The sequence below is a fragment of the Harpegnathos saltator genome, unplaced genomic scaffold (genome assembly GCF_003227715.2).
Source record: "Harpegnathos saltator strain DR-91 unplaced genomic scaffold, Hsal_v8.6 scaffold144, whole genome shotgun sequence".
Taxonomy (NCBI): domain Eukaryota; kingdom Metazoa; phylum Arthropoda; class Insecta; order Hymenoptera; family Formicidae; genus Harpegnathos; species Harpegnathos saltator.
The window spans coordinates 710,268-729,657 of record NW_020229922.1 but is presented as its reverse complement, the minus strand read 5'-3'; the positions used below and the strand labels follow the sequence as shown (position 1 = coordinate 729,657).

At 43.5% G+C, this 19,390-nt stretch overlaps 1 protein-coding gene and 1 long non-coding RNA gene across 11 annotated transcripts; one reads left to right on the top strand and one right to left on the bottom strand.

Annotated features, from left to right (window-relative positions):
- The first annotated feature begins 174 nt into the window (after positions 1 to 174).
- On the top strand, positions 175 to 17,651 carry atl (atlastin GTPase). 9 transcript variants are annotated; one of them, XM_011148953.3, is made up of 10 exons: positions 8,664 to 9,054; positions 9,887 to 9,964; positions 14,072 to 14,337; positions 14,546 to 15,325; positions 15,464 to 15,685; positions 15,806 to 16,020; positions 16,109 to 16,175; positions 16,298 to 16,327; positions 16,996 to 17,020; positions 17,274 to 17,651. In XM_011148953.3, the coding sequence occupies exons 1-10, from the start codon at positions 8,841 to 8,843 to the stop codon at positions 17,411 to 17,413; spliced, it is 2,037 nt and encodes a 678-aa protein (XP_011147255.1). In that variant the 5' UTR covers positions 8,664 to 8,840; the 3' UTR covers positions 17,414 to 17,651. The 9 variants fall into 9 exon arrangements, with proteins under 9 accessions (XP_011147229.3, XP_019699045.2, XP_011147191.3 ...); XM_011148927.3 differs by lacking the exons at positions 8,664 to 9,054; positions 16,298 to 16,327 and adding an exon at positions 175 to 334 and having other exon boundaries at positions 16,996 to 17,026; positions 17,282 to 17,651; XM_019843486.2 differs by lacking the exons at positions 8,664 to 9,054; positions 16,996 to 17,020 and adding an exon at positions 175 to 334 and having other exon boundaries at positions 17,282 to 17,651.
- LOC112590754 (uncharacterized) lies at positions 6,473 to 11,689 on the bottom strand. 2 transcript variants are annotated; one of them, XR_003114444.1, is made up of 4 exons: positions 11,083 to 11,689; positions 7,639 to 8,077; positions 7,058 to 7,534; positions 6,473 to 6,811 (listed from the first exon to the last, which is right to left on the bottom strand). It is a non-coding gene; the product is annotated as an uncharacterized LOC112590754 (long non-coding RNA). The 2 variants fall into 2 exon arrangements; XR_003114443.1 differs by having other exon boundaries at positions 6,473 to 7,534; positions 11,083 to 11,682.
- Positions 17,652 to 19,390: the final 1,739 nt, after the last annotated feature.

Sequence of the window (19,390 nt, the reverse complement as noted above, 5' to 3'; positions counted from 1 at the left end):
TCGCTTCAAAACAATGAACCGTGTTGAGAAAGAGGTTATCTGCACCGGCGTCTTCGGTACACCGTACTCTCGCAGTAGTCCAGGATGCTCGATGAAGCCAGCGTACCGATTATCAAAGCACGCATCAAAGCACAGCAAATGCGAAATACGCGCGCACGCGGGGAGAAGCATAACGGACGTAAGAGCGGACGGCGAAGTTCGTTTCGAAAGTGCTTTCGCGAGCGGCGCTGGACTGACGGTCGCGCGCAGCCGCGGAAGTGGCGTCACACGTATCGCAATATGGCGGACGCCAGACAACGTAAACACAGCGGCGACCACGGCAGCTCGTATGTGGGTGAGTATTCCGTTTGATTTTCCGCCGTTTTCGTCGCCAGGAAAGAGTTACGTGGAGCCGCGTAACGTCGAGCGCTCGTTCGCTGTCGGCGAAATCGCGGACGATCGTGATTCACCGTGTCTCGGGCGTGAACCAGCTGTGCGTGTCGTGTCGTACTTGGTGCCGTGTGCTCTCTCGTGTGTACCCCCCGTGCCCGGCGGTTCTGACACTTTGCTCTGGACGATGTGCCGCCACCCGTCTCAACTCGACCCGCGAATTCCCATCGGACTTGCCTCACGCTCGCGCGATTAATCCATCGACGCGATCGCGCGTGGCGTTTTACGCGAGTCACCGTGCGTGCCGAAAGAGAGAAAGGTAGAGAGACATCAAAGAGAGGGAAGGTGCGACGGAGACAGACGTCACGTACATTCGTGCGAAGAGCGAGACACGCGTCGGCTGTGAGAGACCGCGCCTCTCGTTAACACGTTTCGCGAGGTGTCGCGTGGCACGACGAGGGAATATCGAACGACAACGAGAGCGCGGCTCGTGGAGGTTACAAACGTGCACGCGTAATAGAACGCGTAACAGGAACGCGACGACGGCGTCGCCTCTCGTCGGGGAACGACGTGCTATAAATATCGCGCTTACGCGCGCGCGCGTGAGCCGCAATCGTCCGAAATAAATAAATGTGAGATCCTGTCAAAAGAGGATGACGTAGCTTTCTGTAGCACCACGAGAGCCCGTAAGTGCCGCCTCCTCGTGGCGAAGATCAGAAGCACCGTGGCCGCCGTCACGCGGAAACGAGGGAACTTCGAGTCGGCGGTGTACGCAACAGCCTTGCGTCGCGTTAGTCAGCAAATTAACATTGGACACGTTTAACAATGACACGTTCGAATGTTACGCTGAACGTCGTCGTGCGCGACGTTCGCTTGGTCGCCACGCATGGTCAGATGTCTCCGAACACGATGCGTCCACTCGATGAGTTTCTTCGTTAGGTTATCTCGGGATATCGCATGGTGTAGATGAGGTATCGTCGCTAGACGTAACAGTGTTCTGTTTGCACGTCGCAACAATATAACCGAAGCTGTGCTTGCAATCATCCCTCGAGAGGCAAAGATTCTTCACGTGCACGTAAATTTGTTTTAATTCGTTCGCTAATTTGCTCAATTAGCAATGTCTCTGTGTGAATACTCTTGTCGCGGAACATGCTATTGAGTAGTTCAATTTGAATGTGTTTTATATAATAGTATTTTACATCGTGTATGCATGTACATATCAAGGGAACATTTTAAAAAGCTTAAGTATTCCGAATGATATGGCGTGTAATAATGTTTAAGAGAAAATTTGCACAATGCTGCACGAACCAATTGTGTTACATAAAGAATGTTTCTTACGAAAAACGAGCTTAAATATAGCTTCAAAATTTATTCCATAATCGCGACTTTCTTTTTATCTGGTGAATGAATACATCGTTCGCGAAGTGAACTCGAGTATAACAAGCACAGTGTAGAACGGAATAAGAGATTCGACGATTGAATGTTAAAAACACGTAAGTGCATTTGTTTCTGCTCAACGACGCATTGTGTCCTATATTTCCAACATACATTAGCAATTTGAGTGAAAATGGAACTTTTTTATGTTATGCGTGCAGATAATTAATTAATAAAACGAGTATTACGATCAAAATTGCGTGAGCTGTTGTTCGTTAACGAAATGTGTTAAACTGCTTACGTATTACTGCAGGCTGTTTTGCAAATTCATACATATAAAATTTACCCAAACTTATATTCTGAATTTTCCTAAAGTTCGCTCTGACGAATGGCCTCAGCTTCTCTCTCTCTGTTCTCTCTGTTCGGGGAGCTTTTTGAATTGTAGAAACAAGCCGCCTAGCGTGATTGACATCGATCAGCAATCGCGTATAATCCAATTGCGCAAGTGTAAGGAAAAGTACGCGAGATAAGGCTGAGACTTTGATGGTGTCGTAAAATCAATAGAATTCACTTACGTCACCCATTTATTCAACAGTATTACTTATCAAATCAGACCGCTGCCGCTTACATAATTTCGCTCTTCGGTCGACGCTTTTGATTCTCTCTCGCCTGACTATTAGCGGAAGGAAAGAGAGATATTACATTCCGGGAGATGCGTCGTTCTGTTTCTCCAGCAACAATATATTATCGGACTGGTAAAAAACAAAAGCAAAGAATAGGAAAAAGAGCGCGCGAGAGGTGGATAATCAGGTTCCAGCGCATCTCGCTGGCGCGTCGGCTGATTTGATTTCTAGAATTAAAAGTATCAAAGAGCGACAACGTGCCAACGTGTACGAGAGAGGGGAAAGAGGAGGACGTTGGAAAACGCGAGGACACGGGCTCGTACGTTATAACAAGGTTGCTTTACTCTTTTTGAGCTTTCCGGTCTCCCTCCACTCTTCTCTTTCTCTCTCCCTTTCTCCCCCCCCCTCTCTCTCTCTCTCTCTCTCTCTCTGTCTGTCTGTCTGTCTGTCTGTCTGTCTCCCTCCCCATCTCTCTACTCTTTTTAGAATCGGTATGTCGCTTTAATCCGACGACGAATACGCGTACGCGCCCGATATATGTCCGCTCCGTCGGAGAATTAGTGACGCGCGCGCGCGTGCGTACGTTTTCGTGTCGATACAGAGAGTGAGGGGCGAAATCCGCAGCGTCCTCTCGCTCTCGCGCGACGTCGTCACGGCGACGCGACACACAGCAGGAAGTCGTAATATTATTCCGCATTAAATGAAATCCGCGCGACAATGTCAGACGGGAAGAGAGCGAGAGCGCTTGTCGGCATGCTCAAAGCGACGCGCACACAGCGCGCGAGTGTGTGTGTGTGTGTGCGCGCGTGGGGCACGCACTCTACGTAACAACACACCTACTACTCTACATACATGCCTACGCACCGCACGCACGCATGCACACGCATACGTACCCTCAACACGCATACCTGGCTGTTCCGGGATTGGAAATGAGAGTCGCATATTGGCGCGCCTATTCAGCCCGACGTGGCGCGTGTTTTATTGAATAGCATCGATAGCTTTGCCGCGCGCGTCGTCGTGTATGCACGTCCGATGGAAACGAGCAGGGCCGCTCCGCTTTCCCGATAGTTTACGATGCTCCGTCGCCGGACGGAAACACAACGCCTCACAATAAATTTCTGAGCCGCCTGCGATAAATTAGACGGAAGTCCGTTGCACCAGCTACGCGCCAGAGCCGCCCGAGACGAGCGAGTTAATTGAAGCTGATTCTCGCGGTATTTCGCCGTCCGCTTACGAAGCTTACGAAGCGCGAAGGAGTGCGCTGCCTTCTTCTTCTCTCTCGCTCTCTCGCTTTCTGCTTTTCTTCTCTTTTTCTTTCTCGCTCGCTTGCTTTCTACGAACGTAACGATACGCGGCTTCAGAGTCGTGTGTGTATGTGAGGGTCGAGCTTGAACGATTGAAAAAGTTGGTAGCGTGTCGCGGCTTGATTCTACATCTACAGCTCTTATAGACTCTCTCGGTCGGTGGGGTGATTCTCTTCTTGAATTTATGTCTGTTTTTTCCCCGCCAAAGTTTCTCTCCTAGCCACTGTCGGGTATTATTCTTCGGGTGTTAGTGTATCGTAACGCATCGTTGATTGGATTACGCTTCTTGATTATCGCGTAATCATGCCTCGCGAGCTCGATGCGTGCGAGCGTTCTAATTAAACGCGATATTCTTTTCACACCGATAACGAAAGAAACCGGATTTTGATAACGGTACGATAAATAAGTCGTCTCGATTTGCATTCTCACTGGAGCTTGCGATGGTGATTTCACTCGACCCACGCGCGCGCGATAAACTTACACGAAGAATGTCACTCGCTAACGAGAAGTTCGAACCGATCCGCTACGAACGTCCGTTACCGTCGAGTCGATACGCCCGTATACGCACACATATGCACAAGCAAGCACACGCACGCGCGCGCTTAGAGCGTGTAAACTACATATCTCCGCTCGATTGGATTCATCGAGCGCACTGGCGTTTGTGCACTTCGCTAATTAGACTTGCATTATTCAGTCAGATGAATCGGAAGCCAATCGGTCGTGCGCCATTAATCGAGATCCGACGATATAGGACGAAAGCAGCAGCGGATTCCGCGCTTTTCACCGAGCTGGCAGCGTCGTGACGCGCTCACACGCAGCGGATTAAACGTTTAAAGATCTAACGGGGGAGGTTGTTGAACGTACGCCCGGTCAATAAAGAATTTTTATGCTGGCCGCCCGCGCGATAACGTTATTGTATTCCAGCTTCCGAACGGTGCATCCGACGCGACATCCATGTCGTAAAATAAAAGAGCGAGCCTTGTGATACGTGGCGGCAGGAACGCGCGATGCGTCTCGTAGGCATAACCAGCACCGCAATCTCGGCTCTAAAACGCAATCGCGGCAGCGCTTTTCAGACGGCCGCGGCGCTCGCTGCCGCTGCATTCTCGTAATCCGCGCAACGACGCGCGATCGGGTTAGCCGACGGTCGCAATAAAAATGGACGTAAGAGCAATTGCACACGACGACTGAATGTACAGTACCGTTTTTATCGCGCGGCACGAGATATGTACACGCGCTTACTTATCCCGGTAACTTCGCAAAGACCGTGAAGGTCTTTGTAAGGGGTAGTTCAAGGGTAGAGTGGTGTGTCTATAAGCAACTCCGTGTGCACGATGCGATTCAATAGGCTGGAACTTGCAATAAAACACGTTGCGGAGTATGTGTGTGTGTTGTATTACGCCATCATAGACGTACTCCTATAATTACACTTGACGTATGTTCAATCGATATCACATCGATAGCACATCGATTTCCTTCTCTCGCGGAACCATTAAGAAAAGGCTCTTGAAAGGATTATTTACTTTTCACGAGCAAGGGAATTGTCTGCTGATAGAGGATAGTCAACACAATGAGCAAGTGATGGTGTTGTCGGAGCCACTCGCGAGCTTGTTATCGATCATTCACGAAGATCAGTGGTCTACAACGTAATCTCATGACGAGATGGTGTTTTCTGATCGAGACGTATGATCCGTCTCATATCTTATATCACTCAGCGTAACACACACGCTCTGCCATGAAGATTTAAGAACCTGTTCGGCTGGCACGTGGAAAATCATGCATATAGACATGCGGAAGAGCTCTATCCGAGCGTTGCGGAGCTCATAACCGAACTTGCGTACGGCGTTGCATAAACTTTGGGAATCGCGGTTATGCCGGGCATATACGGATGGAAATATAAATAAACCTCGTGCCAGATAGCGCCGCGGGCGAGATTAACGATAGCCCGAGGTGCCCGAAGGAGGCACAATAATCCTAACTCACTCGACGTTTATACGGGGCGATCTTCTGCTTCTCTTTCGTTACCGGTTCGACCCTCTTACCCGACCCCCACCCACCCCCCGTTTCGTTCGCGCTCGCGAGAGAGTTTCGGCTTTTCCTGCTACTCGCAATAAACCTCATTTTGTCGTAAAACATTTGCCTCTGGCGCGTAGATGCTCGCGGCAAACCTGCGCGTTTGGCCGGGGGGCAGTGAAGAGGGCGCGCGCGCGCGCGCGGGGGGGGGTATTTTCTTAAAATAAATATCTTACGAAAGCACGTCGTAATCCTCCGCTATACGCGGCCGCGATCGTTAACTCGCGCGCTTTACCGTTCGGTGCAAACCGTACCGATCTAAAACCCACCATTGGTGTAGCCACTGACTTTGATTATGTTTGTTCGACGATGCCGCGTCGTAAATCGGTGATGCGGGTCGACGGCGGCCACACAAACTTGAAGCAACGCTGTGATACTCTCGGACAAGCGGACACAGCTTTATTGCCGAGCAGGGCTTAGCCCTTTCAAGGGAAATGGATTCGTTTAAATCCGCGTATTTTGTATATTTATATATATTTCTCTCTCCGGATGCGCTGACCACGATCTAAACGGGTATAATTTTAATATCGACGTTCGGAGGTAATTTGTAAACATGGAAATGTTCGGAATTACGTTAAGGAGTCGCGCACGACAAGGTGAATTTGTTACAATTTATATTTATTTATGAACATGAAGAAGCAAAAATATCATATTAGAAATTTCATCATTTCTTTTTTTGCTACTTTTGTTAGAAAAATGTATTATAAAAATTAATAAAAATATCTACGATCGAAAAATCAAATCTGAGTCAAAAACAGATTTTACACTCTTTGTTTACAAGGCTTTCGACGATATCACACGCGAAATATAATCAATCGCAAACAAGTTAGGCGTTAATGTTTGGCGCGATCCTCTTCTCAGTTGGCGTTCACGGATGCTAACGTACGAAATTATTCGTGTCAGCCGTTGCTAAATTAAACACAGTCTCGTTATTTCTCATATAATCTGCGCAAGGAAACTGACCACGCGATTTACGTCACGCCGTGCAAAAAGTGACGTACGAAATGATCCAAAGGTCAAGAACGTCCAAGGTCCATACGTGATACTCGGAAATAAATATTAACTAACCTGTTAATAACGATACATATGTTTTACTTTTGCATTGCATTACTGCTCGAGAACAGATTTTCTAGACCGACTCACTATCACGTTTATTTTTTTTACGATTTTCCCCGATATTATCGCTCTCTAATATAGATAAGTTGTTTCATAAGAATACTGTTTAAAATTGATCTAAGAATCTATTATTTTTCGACCAATAATATTTGTGATAAACTACAACGGTTATCTTCTCATTTTGAGAAGGTTACTTACACATCGTTTCTTCTCACGAAACGCTGCAATCAGAAACGAGGTATCGTGTGGGTCGTTTTGCGCACAGACTTTGGAATCTTGCCAAACTCACTTTCGCATCCATATGAATGCGAATGATAGATTAATTGAGACGCTGAAAGTTATACTCGGTCATTAGTGTGTTTAAAAAAGAGATATATTGTCGTCGATTACTTTTCGTATTGAAATTCGGATATCGGTAGAATCATCGTAAATGCATTATAATAAAACATTATGCTGATAAATAAATGTTTCTCTGTTATGATATATTAATGACGATATTATACTGTATATTATCGTATTTATTGCCGCCAGCAGTGCGATTAATTTTTTATGCCGCGCGTGCAGCCCTTAAACTTTGTATTTATTCCATGCTAATGTTGACAGACACAGAAGTTTTTATTAACTACTTCTTATACTCTCGCTCGTACAGAGAATTCATCATCATATTCATTTGCGCTAAAAACCGATTGTATAAAAAAATCTTTTATACTTCATCGCAGCAGCATTATTTCAACAACAAAATTATAAATAAAGTTATACTATATAAGACAGAAAATCACCTGCTTCAAACGTGATGCACTTTCTCTGTTTATATTTTCCTTCACATTGGTTTGTGTGGTCACGTGTGCGCTAAACAGTTCTGGGAATTACACCATCACCCTTTCACAATCCTAATCAGCAGTAACGAACAGATCCTTAGCGTCGTTAAACGCACAGCATCATCGCTGCATCGTACGCATTACGAATGCAATTTCAGTAGTTTCACTCTCGTTTTCGCTAATCACACTCGTTCTCCCCGACCAATCGCTATTAAATCACTCGTAATGCTTCGAGCAAGGCTGAACTCGACGGCGCGTAAAGCAACGTCTTAATGCGAGAACGCTGATGACGCGCCGTCATCGCGTCGTCCCCTGCGTAACTTTTCTCACCGGCTTCTATATTCTCGCTTCCAACATAAAATCAGAGCAAGTGTACGCTCCCATGGGCGCCGTCAGGGAACTGCAACAAAATGCGCTTGCATCTCGTAAAGAACTTTTAAAACCGAAACGTAATTTCGCTTATTTTAGCAGAATTGCACGAGGTAATTTATTATTAAAAAACAACAGAGAGAGAGAGAGAGAGAGAGAGAGAGAGAGAGAGAGAGAGAGAGAGAGAGGTATGCGATTTGAGACGATAAAACGAATTGACAATACCGGTCAGTCCAGTTTCAATGGGACAGTCAGGATTGCTCCGGAGAAACGATGACGAAACATCAAGGTCTTTTTTTCTCTTCTTTCTTTATCAAGATAACGTGACAACATACCGCGTGACGCGAGTGGCTATCGAGCTACAACACGTTGATCGTGTTCTTGATATTGCAAAAAAAGAATATTAACTCGCAGCGTACAGCTGGTCGTATCGGAGAAATCCTGTCGGTGTCTACATGTGACGGCGATGTTGCCCCACTACGGACGCGACGTTTCCGCGGCCGTCAGCCGGTTTCTGTCGGCGCTCGCCGCTCGTGGGATGCTGCCAACTCGCGAAGTTCGCCGTCACGCCGTCACGCACGGCCCAAGAGTGCCGACCACCAACCGGGATATTTCTAGTTCGGCTCTCCCGCGACTTAGTATCTGACCGCGTGTGCACGGTGGCATCTCGTCGCGACGCTCGGCCGGGCGTTCCCGATATATACACATCGCGGCTGGTAGAGTGTCGCGTCGCGGGGCCGACTTGCCGAACCGCGCGTTGTCCGATCTTGTGACGGATGTGACAGGCCGGAAACATGGCTGACGAGCATATTGCGAAGCCGAGGCGAAAACGGCTCGACGACCTTTCTGGGTCAAGGTCGGAGAGGTCGGAGAGACCGAAGGAGCCGACCAGGCCGCCGCGAACGAGGGCGCAGGCCGCGTATGCGACAGCGACGACGCACAATTCCGATCACAAAAATGCCGCGCAGCGCAACACGTTTGGAATGGATATGCAGCGTAGACAACAGAGTCAGTTGCTAAGCGCGGAAATTTTCGGAAATGCAATCATTTAGCCGCTTCACATGATCAGTCCATGAGAATTTGTCTGAATCGATGCTCTCGCTTCTCTTTTTTCTAACGCTTTGTTCACGAAATAATATTGCGCTTTTAATGCTCCTGGGTACTCGCCGCAGCCATCTTGATTTATGACGTCAGACGCGGGGAATTGCATGCTTAAATTCCCATACGTTCGAAGTAATGAAATTATTAAAAAAAATTATATTTGCAACCGACAAGCGCACCTGTAAATTAATACTCTGACACAGTTAATAAGTTATCATAAAATTAACGGAATCATAAGAATCATAAGAAAAGATAAGTTGAAGAAGCAAGTTGCATGTTACGTTAAAGCGAGAGGAAAGTGTTCGGGGGAGTGCGCTTAATTGATAACCTCATTTCTTGGATATGTTCCTTTATTTTTACGTACTTTGTCCAAAATTTTGAGCGTGCACTTTCTCGCTTCTGACGTCATGAGTCGAGGATATGGCCGTAGCCGGCGAGCAGCCAGGAGTCTCAAATGAGCAGACGAAAAATCCGCAGAGGAGGCGAGAGACACTCTCATGAATTGACGTGGCAATCGGATCGTCTATCAATTATTGCGAAATGATCGCGAAAATTTTAGAACACGTTTGTGGCGATATAAGATGGATGCGACGATTTCTTCATATTTGCAAGGCCCAGTCGGACCCGATGTGACTTTAAGTAGTTTCGCGATGACACACAGCGGTTCGTGTGAAGCGCAAGCGTGACATGGTAATGTGGGCAAAACGACTAAACGTATCGTTCAAAAATCTGCTTTCAGCCAAGAAGGCCCCGATGACGACTCTCGACGAGAACGTGAACCGTATACCAGGCCAACGTAAGACAATCGAAGATATGGGTGAGTTCCTGCTCGCCCGTAGCCGAGGGCAAAGTGTTTGCTCGACCACTCTCTCAAAATCCGGCCGTTCGTTTTTCACCATTTCCGCGCTCGTAAATCGCGTTGCTGATCACGGCCGCGGTGCTGAGAGAGCCTCCTAAAAATGTAACGATTCCGTTGCGACGACCGACTTTTCGCGCGCACGAGCCTCCCCCTCTCTTTCTCTTTCTCTCTTTCTTTCTCGTAAAATACTTTTCCTTTGTGTGTGCGAAAGAAAGCCAACAAAAGCGCTCGACTCGCCGGGAATTCTCGCTGGATCAGATTTTGCGACGAGTTCGCGACCAGCTTTCTCGGGCATCGCCCGACTTCTTGCGATTCGCGAAAGGTTTGCCGCGAGTTTACAACTTTATCGAATCGTTCGCGGCGCAAGCCGCCTTGTTCTTTTGAATTCACGTGAGTCCTCGCAACATCGCCCGCATACATTTCAGGCATGATGCGAAAGAACGGATGCAATGTGAAAGTTTATTATTAAATCGCGCGAGTGCCGGCAAGACTGAAATTTTCTCGAACGCCTCAAAACACTTCTCCTCGCGACGCGCGACAGATCGCGAATGAAACTTTCCTGATCAATTCGATCGTTCCCTTCACGTCGTTCACATCGCGAATGTGTGTATTATGATCGATACCATTAATAACGTCCTGGTTTCATTCATCTCGTTAATTGCACGTTGCGCTGTTTGCTCTCCAAGAAAACAAAAAAACAGATTTTTTTAATTAACATCTCGTTTACGGAAGTAAATTCTTCGTATATTTATTCACATGTCGGTTTGCACTCGCGAGCCGGCAGTACTCAGCTCCACGGAAAATGTGACGTGAGAAGAACAAAAAGAAAAAAATACCCTTGACTTGCGCGCAATCGCGTTAAATGCATAAAGCGATCTCGTCGGTCTCGTTGATGCCCGCGCGACAACGCACGCTCCTCTGCAAACGTGCATTGTACTTCCCCTGATTCTGTTCTTCCCGCGTTCATCGCCCTCCCCGGCGCGTTTCAGTTAATTAGATCCCCGCATTTCCTCTTTTTCCCCGCCGTCGTGCAGCGCGTCCCGTTCCAGACGAGAAATTCGTCGCCCTGTACTTACGTCTGTAACACGGTAATGATTCGTGCGATTGCGAGATTGCAAGGGACCTCTGAGGTCGGATGGCGTGTGCATCACGTCGACGATGATGACGCGTATCTGTCGTGGAGGTAGAGACGGCGGCGGCAAGGAGAGGCAGAAGAAGCCGAGACTGTAGAATTGGCACTCACGCGGGTATAATTGGCCGTTCGTTCGCAATAAGTAATCGCCGAGGACTCTCTCCTCCAGGGAAACGTTCCGTCGTGTAACACGGTATCTCCGATCTCGTCAACGTTGCCCGTAATTGAAGATGTCCGTCGTATACCTGATCTTCTTATTGAGATACGCTCGTAATTGAACGCGGCTACCTTTCGATACGTCCACGTGTACGGCTCTTAACCGGTCGAGGCGCTTGATAACGCGAATATTTGGAATATTCCTCATGTAAATTGAAACGAAGCTCTTGACAAATACGCGATTAATATCGTTAAACGATTAATATAACGGACGATGAAACTTCTCGCAAAATTTACTCGCGCATGAAAATGCGAGATTTTTTCAGTAATTTTCACAGAGAAATTAAATATGTGTTATATATATACACACACACACACACACACACACACAATCGTTTGATATATTTATTCGCTTATCGAGCGTTTAATTTGCTTGAAACAGTCGCGATACTTGCTCCATTGCTGACTGAGCGACTGAAGCGCGGAGGACAATTGTCAGCGAAAACATTCATGTTCATCGGACACACACATATAAGACGAGGTAAACGACGCGACACGAGCAAAGATTAAGAATGTCGCGCTTAAGCTGTGACTGCATGATGCGTCGCTTTGAGTATGACGAGGCATAGTACTTGACGTCATTGAAAACGATGGCCGTGACACTATGAGATAATACGTTATTACGATCGAATTATGCCAAGCTTAGTCGAAATCGTGCAAATGTCTAAAGGGATAAAAGTATGCGCACTCGTACCACGTTGTTGACGTTATTAAACACTCTCACGCTCACGTTGCTTTGTATCGTCGTGCGCATGTCGATGAGATTTTGGTCACGCTTCTCTTCTTCTGTTTCGCCAATGGGTGCGAAGCCATAATACGGAGAGAGTAAATGGAAAAAATGTAAAAACTGCATATATTAATTACACAGATCGAGAGAATCATTACGAGTCAAATAAAAGTATATCGATTTCCGCGCGAAGCGAAGTTTTATCGCTCGACCCAATTTTTTTCTGGTTAGATTCCGAATGTCGCGCGTATCAAGCTGCAGTTTCTCCCGATATCTTTCGATATCGCTGATAAATGTGCGCGGAAGTATGGTGAGAAATCAGTTGGCGTTGTGCGTCGCGTACGATTGTTGCGCGCGTCGATAATGGTCGGAACGTCGTCGTGTAATAAAAACAAGGAGCCGCTGCTTTGTTTCTTAATTGTGTGATAAATAAACGCGCGCGCGCGTGTATTTATTCGCTCCAGCGTACACGAAGAGCGTACAAGTGAATCGAAAGGATAGTCGCAGAAAAGAATTGCCTGCTCTATGCAAAAATAGCGTTGTAAGAAGACGCGATTTTTATCACGGGGTAAGACACATATAAGAAATCGAACGACGGAGCCGCTTCCCGCCACAATTACCTCTACGTATCCTGCCGCGTAATGATCGCCGATACATCATTATAACGCGAATAACGATCGATGGCTGTTGGCGTGTTACGCCAAATTACGGCGGCAATTTTACAAACGCGAGAGAACCTCTTATTTCTAACCCTTCGTTTTCCAGTTCCGCTCGAAAACCGAGTATTACATTTTTGTACGACAACAGCACCTTTCATATCGTTTCTTTGAACGGAGAAACTCGGCTTCTTCCGCACGTGTGGGAAATTGCTCCCCGAAGAAACGTATCGATTGTATCCACAGCGAAATATTAACGACAAAATTTTCTAAAGTGCTCAATACTCGCATCATACCAAACGCACGGTAAAACACGCAATTTCTTCATTCCTTTTTTCATTTTTTTACGTATCGAGCGCAAAATTATGCATATCGGCGAGGTACACACAAAGGAATCTGCGTGACTTTCAATACTCGCGTGCGGCAACAAGTTTGGTTTATTATCGCGCTGTGGCAAGCCTGCTGCGCGCGAATGTCTTAAACAATTCCGACGTGTTTTCAACGTCCGACGAAATGCGAAGTCGATGCTGACCGGAGTTTTCTCTCGTCGACGCAGCTAGCGAGACACTCAGGAATACAATCTTTCGTCTACTTTTACGCTCAACTTTCACGAGTCACTCCGATCGGACGGCCTGCCGCTCACACTGACGGTTTAAATCCCATCTCTCTCACAGCTGATCCGAGTCACGTGTCACGGGTCAGCGCGTTAGACACGTAACCAGCGGCGGTTAGTCTTGGACTGTTTGTTTTCGTGTCGCGTGCAATAAATTACATTCTGAGCCTGCAACCCCGCTTACGTGCTTCGCCGGTGTCAAGGCCTACACACGTGCTGTGTATATCTTTCTCGCCGTCCTTCCTCTTGGTCCTTTGTGTCCGTTCGGCCAACGGGATATGAGAGCAAGATAACGGCGAATAAAGCGGCTCTTAATCCAGGGATGGTGAGCGAGGGAGGTATAATTTGCGCCATAGTCCTTTAGGGTCGAGAAAACCTCGCTATTATATATCGTCGTTGTTAAAAAATGCATTAACATCATCGTTGAGTCCCGCTTTATACTTATGTCTTACACAGATGTTCACTTAAGTTACTACATACACAAAAGACTAGATAAATTTTATCGTATTTATTTCTACTGTATTGAAAGCTTTGTAAATCTTATCTTGAAATATAATCACACACACACACACACACACACACACAAATCTGTTTCAAAGATTCTATCAGTAGATACAGGTAAATGATATCTTACCTTTCCGTTATAATGTCTTTGATCATCTTTTTCTCGACTTTGTATCTATGATTTGTAATGAATACGTTTTCAATTTGTTGTGTGCAGAACATTTAAGAAGAAACGAACGGATAGAGAGGATCGAACCGATGAACGCGCAAATCGAGGACGCGTTAGTGGACGATGGGCGGCCTGTCCAAGTGGTACTTGCCCATCCAGATCATACCTTCGAATTAGATGAAGATGCATTGTCCGAAATTCTTCTACATGACGACGTTAAAGATAGAAGTGTGGTTGTCGTGTCTGTTGCAGGTGCCTTCAGGAAAGGCAAAAGTTTCCTCCTTGACTTCTTTCTCCGTTACATGAACAATAAGGTAGGTGAGAGACTAACGTTCGAACGGGCACTATGCGGTTGCGCATCGCGGATGTTGTCGAGCAACGTATTAACGCGCAATCACACAAACGCTTACCAAGTTTGTATTATTCCATGCTCGCTCGTACGACTAACTCGAAACTCGGACCACGTTGGAACCACGAATGCTACACCACATACCACTGTAATTTCTGTTGTATCAACGACAGTACACGTTGCACAGTAACACGGACACTTGGTTGGGCGCCGAGGATGAGCCGTTGAGCGGTTTCTCGTGGAGAGGCGGTTCCGAAAGGGACACCACCGGTATATTGATGTGGTCGAAGGTTTATCCTGCCACTCTGGCAAATGGCGAGAAAGTCGCTGTAATTCTTATGGACACTCAAGGCGCCTTCGATAGCCAGTCGACCGTTCGGGACTGCGCGACAGTGTTCGCGTTAAGTACCATGTTATCGTCCGTACAGATATACAATTTGTCACAAAACATCCAGGAGGACGATCTCCAGCATCTGCAATTATTCACCGAGTACGGTAGATTGGCGCTGGAAAGCTCCGACAGTACACCGTTTCAGAGACTGCAGTTCTTAATTAGGGATTGGGTTTATCCGTATGAGGCCGAATACGGCGCGGATGGCGGGCGGAAGTTGCTCAGTAAGAGGCTGGAGATCTCTGACAAGCAGCACGCGGAATTGCAGAGTCTGCGTAAGCACATCAAGTCCTGCTTTTCGGATATATCGTGTTTCCTCATGCCGCATCCCGGTCTCGAGATCGCGACGAATCCGAAATTTGACGGTAGATTGTCTGAGATACAGACTGAGTTCAAGAGGCAGTTGAACGTACTCATACCAATGATATTGGCACCGGAAAATCTGGTAACAAAGAAGATTAACGGCCAAGTCGTGAAAGCACGGGATTTATTGGAATATTTCAAGAGTTATATGAAGATCTATAAAGGAGATGAGCTTCCTGAACCGAAAAGCATGCTTGTGGTATGTATAACTTCGTGCTTTTTTTTTATATAGAAATTATAGTTTTCAAGTATTCAATTTCTCATTTCTCATCCCGATTAAAACAAACAAGTCGTGTGAACATTACATCGGTCATTAGTCATGTTTTGTATATTACAGGCCACAGCAGAAGCAAACAACTTGACGGCTGTAGCCGAAGCTAAAGATTTATACCTTCAGATGATGGAAAATATATGTGGTGGAGCAAAGCCATTTTTGGCGACCGCACACTTAGAATCTGAACATAAACACTGCGTAGACTCGGCTCTTCGTCAATTTCAGAATAAACGAAAGATGGGCGGAGAAGAGTTCAGTCAAATATATATGGAAAAATTAATCAAGGCGAGTGTAATTCTTGATTAATTTTTATTTATTACACATGAAACGATTGCATCATACATTTCTCTTGTTTTAATCACTTTTACCTCTATCATCAAAGACTTGATTTTTCTTTTATAACAGGATATGGATGACGCTTTTGCGCAATTCAAGGCGCACAACGAGAGCAAAAATATCTTCAAAGCAGCGCGAACTCCGGCAGTGTTTTTCGCGATCGCCGTCACGATGTATATTTCATCTGGAATATTTGGTCTCGTCGGTCTGTACACAATAGCGAATATATGCAACCTTATTATGGGTATCGGCCTCCTTACACTTGTCCTTTGGGCATATATCAGGTAAGTTAAATTGCAAAGTACGCGAAATAACTTTCGACATTTCTTTTACTTTTCTTATTAACATTCCTCTTTTTTTCCTTGCATCTAGGTATAGCGGTGAATTCAGGGAAGTCGGCACGCAGATAGATGATTTAGCCAGTACTATATGGGAAAATGTAAGTACACCAGTCTTTTTAAAAACTAATCGAAAGTTTCTTATCTTTGACATATATCTGTCCTTTTTTTTTATTATAATAGATATATGAAACATTTCTGATGAAAATTATATTGTTCACAGTGTACTAGTGAAAAACAATATTTGCGAAAGGTAGAGATTTTTTCACTTTCTTAGTTTTATAAACGTGTAACGTATTTATTTTTCTTATATTTAATTTACGTAAAATCAGAGTCGAGAGAAACGTAATTTATTTAGAAAAAATTTATGACTATTAGTATAAAATATTCACTAAATATCAAAATCTGCACTAAAATCACATTTACAAAAATTTATATATATATTTCATGTATCACGTATATAAGCAGCACTTATCTCTGTCGCAATGTGTATATTATTAACATAGATCATGTGATATTCGCATTACAATTAATATCTAATATTTTCTTATTACAACAGGTCTGGCTATGTGCTCATCTTTGTTACAAATTAACATATAAATTAAGATACCTAATCCTTTCCATTGTCGTGACCGCTCTAGCAATACCTGTATGTCATTATACTTATCTCAGTCTTCATAGACACGGCTACATCTGATCCCACGCTTTTCTCCTTTAAGTTTAACGACTTACAAAATATTTCAATTTCAAGTAACGACTTATAGATTATTTCAATTTCAAGTAACTTTTTGGATAACTTCTTGCATCTTCACACGTCTATGTCTCACGGATTCTTTTTGTGCTAATTAAAGTCATTTGATGGTGACAAGCATAATCATTAATATCATTTTTTTATTCTTTTTCTTTTATTCCTGTCATAAGCTGAGTGTTAACAGGAGCAAATATCGAAAAGGTATGGCATTTGGCTACATATACAATCATATATTTGATAATTATTAACATTGACAGCATTTTCCTGTTCAAACGTTACAATCATGATTACTTAATCAAACTTGTATTTGGGTTTAATTCAAGTTTCAGTGCAATAAACACTGCATCCTGAAATCAACAAAGAAACATATGATTTCAAGTGTGTGCTACTATACACTATGATTCTTAATAAGATATGCGGTAATGAAATGAAGAAATATTTTTTACTTTTGTTCAGTTAATGAAGCCAGTCTACCAACAATTTGTGGAGAAGTCAGTATCTGTAGCAGTGACGCAGGCTGCTGAAATGGCTACAAATTCAACATTGAACGCCACTGTCACTGCCAATGGCAAACCTAAATTATTATAATATTCATTCCCAAGTTATTCGAATTTTGTCTAACTGGATCGAAGCATTGTATCTTTATGTTAACATCATTAAGTGGCATAATCAGACTTTATGATACATTGTCCTCTGACGTACCGCCATGAATAGTTTCTTCTTTGTTCGAATTAAACTACAGATTATAGCTTGAACGTACTAATTTGGAGTGACTGTGAATGTATACGCGATATAATTATAAAAGAGATGAAAATTGTGATTGTTAGTATTGCCTATAATTCTCTCTCTCTCTCTCTCTCTCTCTCTCTCTCTCTCTCTCTCTCTCTCTCTCTCTCTCTCTCTCTCTCTCTCTCTCTCTCTCTCTCTCTCTCTCTCTCTCTCTCTCTCTCTCTCTCTCTCCCTTTCTCTCTCTCTCTCTCTCTCTCTCTCTCTCTCTCTCTCTCTCTCTCTCTCTCTCTCTATATCTATATCTATCTATCTATCTATCTATCTATCTATCTATCTATCTATCTATCTATCTATCTCTCTATCTCTCTTGCTATGGTTATAAAAATAAAATCTTGTCTCAATGAAAGATAGTATATAATTTGATCTGAAAGTTTTATTATGGGGATGTTATTACCTGAAGTTGTAACAAATTACTAATTATCACAAGAGTAGGAATGTGCATTTGTCAAAATGTTAAGTTAGAAAAATAAATTTATGCAATAGTTTTTTTTTCCATTAAGCAGTTTTTTTCCTTTTGTATCTTTTACGTCGAAGATGCATTTTGAAGTTAATATTTTTGTTTTTTTACATATAAGCAGGATTTCGTTCTTCTTTTCCTTGTCAAGATTACATGCTTGTTATTTCATTTGTTATTTATATGCTTGGACTAACAAAGTTCAGATTTTGTTTGTGCCAGAAACACTGTACATCAGTCATTGTACTGAGCTATTTTTTAATAAAAGAAGTAATGTACATACCGCGCACGATGTTACTTATATTCTACATATTTTGGAACAGCGATAAAGATACTTAGAATTCATTTAACCACTATATAAAGAAGATATTCACGCGCGCCATATTGATATAGTATATGACCTCATTAAATACAATAGCTCGAAGTTGTGCGATGTTACATTGATCTAATTAAGTGTTTAAGATAAGTCTTACGTATTATATTATGCTAATATACTGTTAATAGTGCTCAAATTTGCGTTGCAAACATATGCTGGGCTTTATTTCTTTTATTACTCATTGAATAAAATTAAAGGAGAATTTTTTTATCTAAATTTTGCTTTTATCTAAACATTGCTGTCAAATTTTTAAAAATTTATGATATTATATTTACTCTTATCTGTAAAGTAAATGTAATATCACATAATCTATATACATATTTTATAAACTTATAAGCATTCATGAGTTATATATTTTATGAAATGTCAATTATTTTGTATCGCATAAACTCTATTCAATGAGTAATTTCAATGATAAAATCTGACATATGCTTGCATTTAGATTTGATTATCTTGCCAAGCGTTTATTTTATATTTGATCGAATGTATTTGATAGAGTTAAATATTTATCTTTTGATTTATAACTCATGCAGAACTTTTCAACGAAATTCATCAACAGATCAATGTTGAATTGAGATGAATAAAATATTGGATTCACGCGAGGAATTTTATCGTCAATTATTAATTATTACGGATTATTAAATACAACATACATTTCGAAAAATATTTATATACATGATGTCACAAAAAAATGAAGAAGATATTTGGTGGTGGTTGTAGTAATATTTTAGTTTGCTCGATCCAAATATTCGATCTTTTAAAATACTTATCTTAAGAAGCCTTATATCAAAATGAACTCTATTTTTATGTAAAAAATACTATTGCTACTTTACGATATTAAAAATCCTATTTCTAAGAAATATTATCTTTTTGTTTTGGACTCATAACTTATGCGCAGCTCCGTTAAAATAGGTATAAATGTCGTTATAAACAGGCAGCTACAAAA

Bases quoted from the DNA above. Each gene is read 5' to 3' on its own strand.
- atl (XM_011148953.3), top strand. From the start codon at position 8,841: ATGGCTGACGAGCATATTGCGAAGCCGAGGCGAAAACGGCTCGACGAC. The intron at 15,686-15,805 runs GCGAGTGTAATT...CTTTTATAACAG, and splicing joins ATATGGAAAAATTAATCAAG to GATATGGATGACGCTTTTGC. The intron at 17,021-17,273 runs GAAAAGGTATGG...TATTTTTTACTT, and splicing joins TGTTAACAGGAGCAAATATC to TTGTTCAGTTAATGAAGCCA.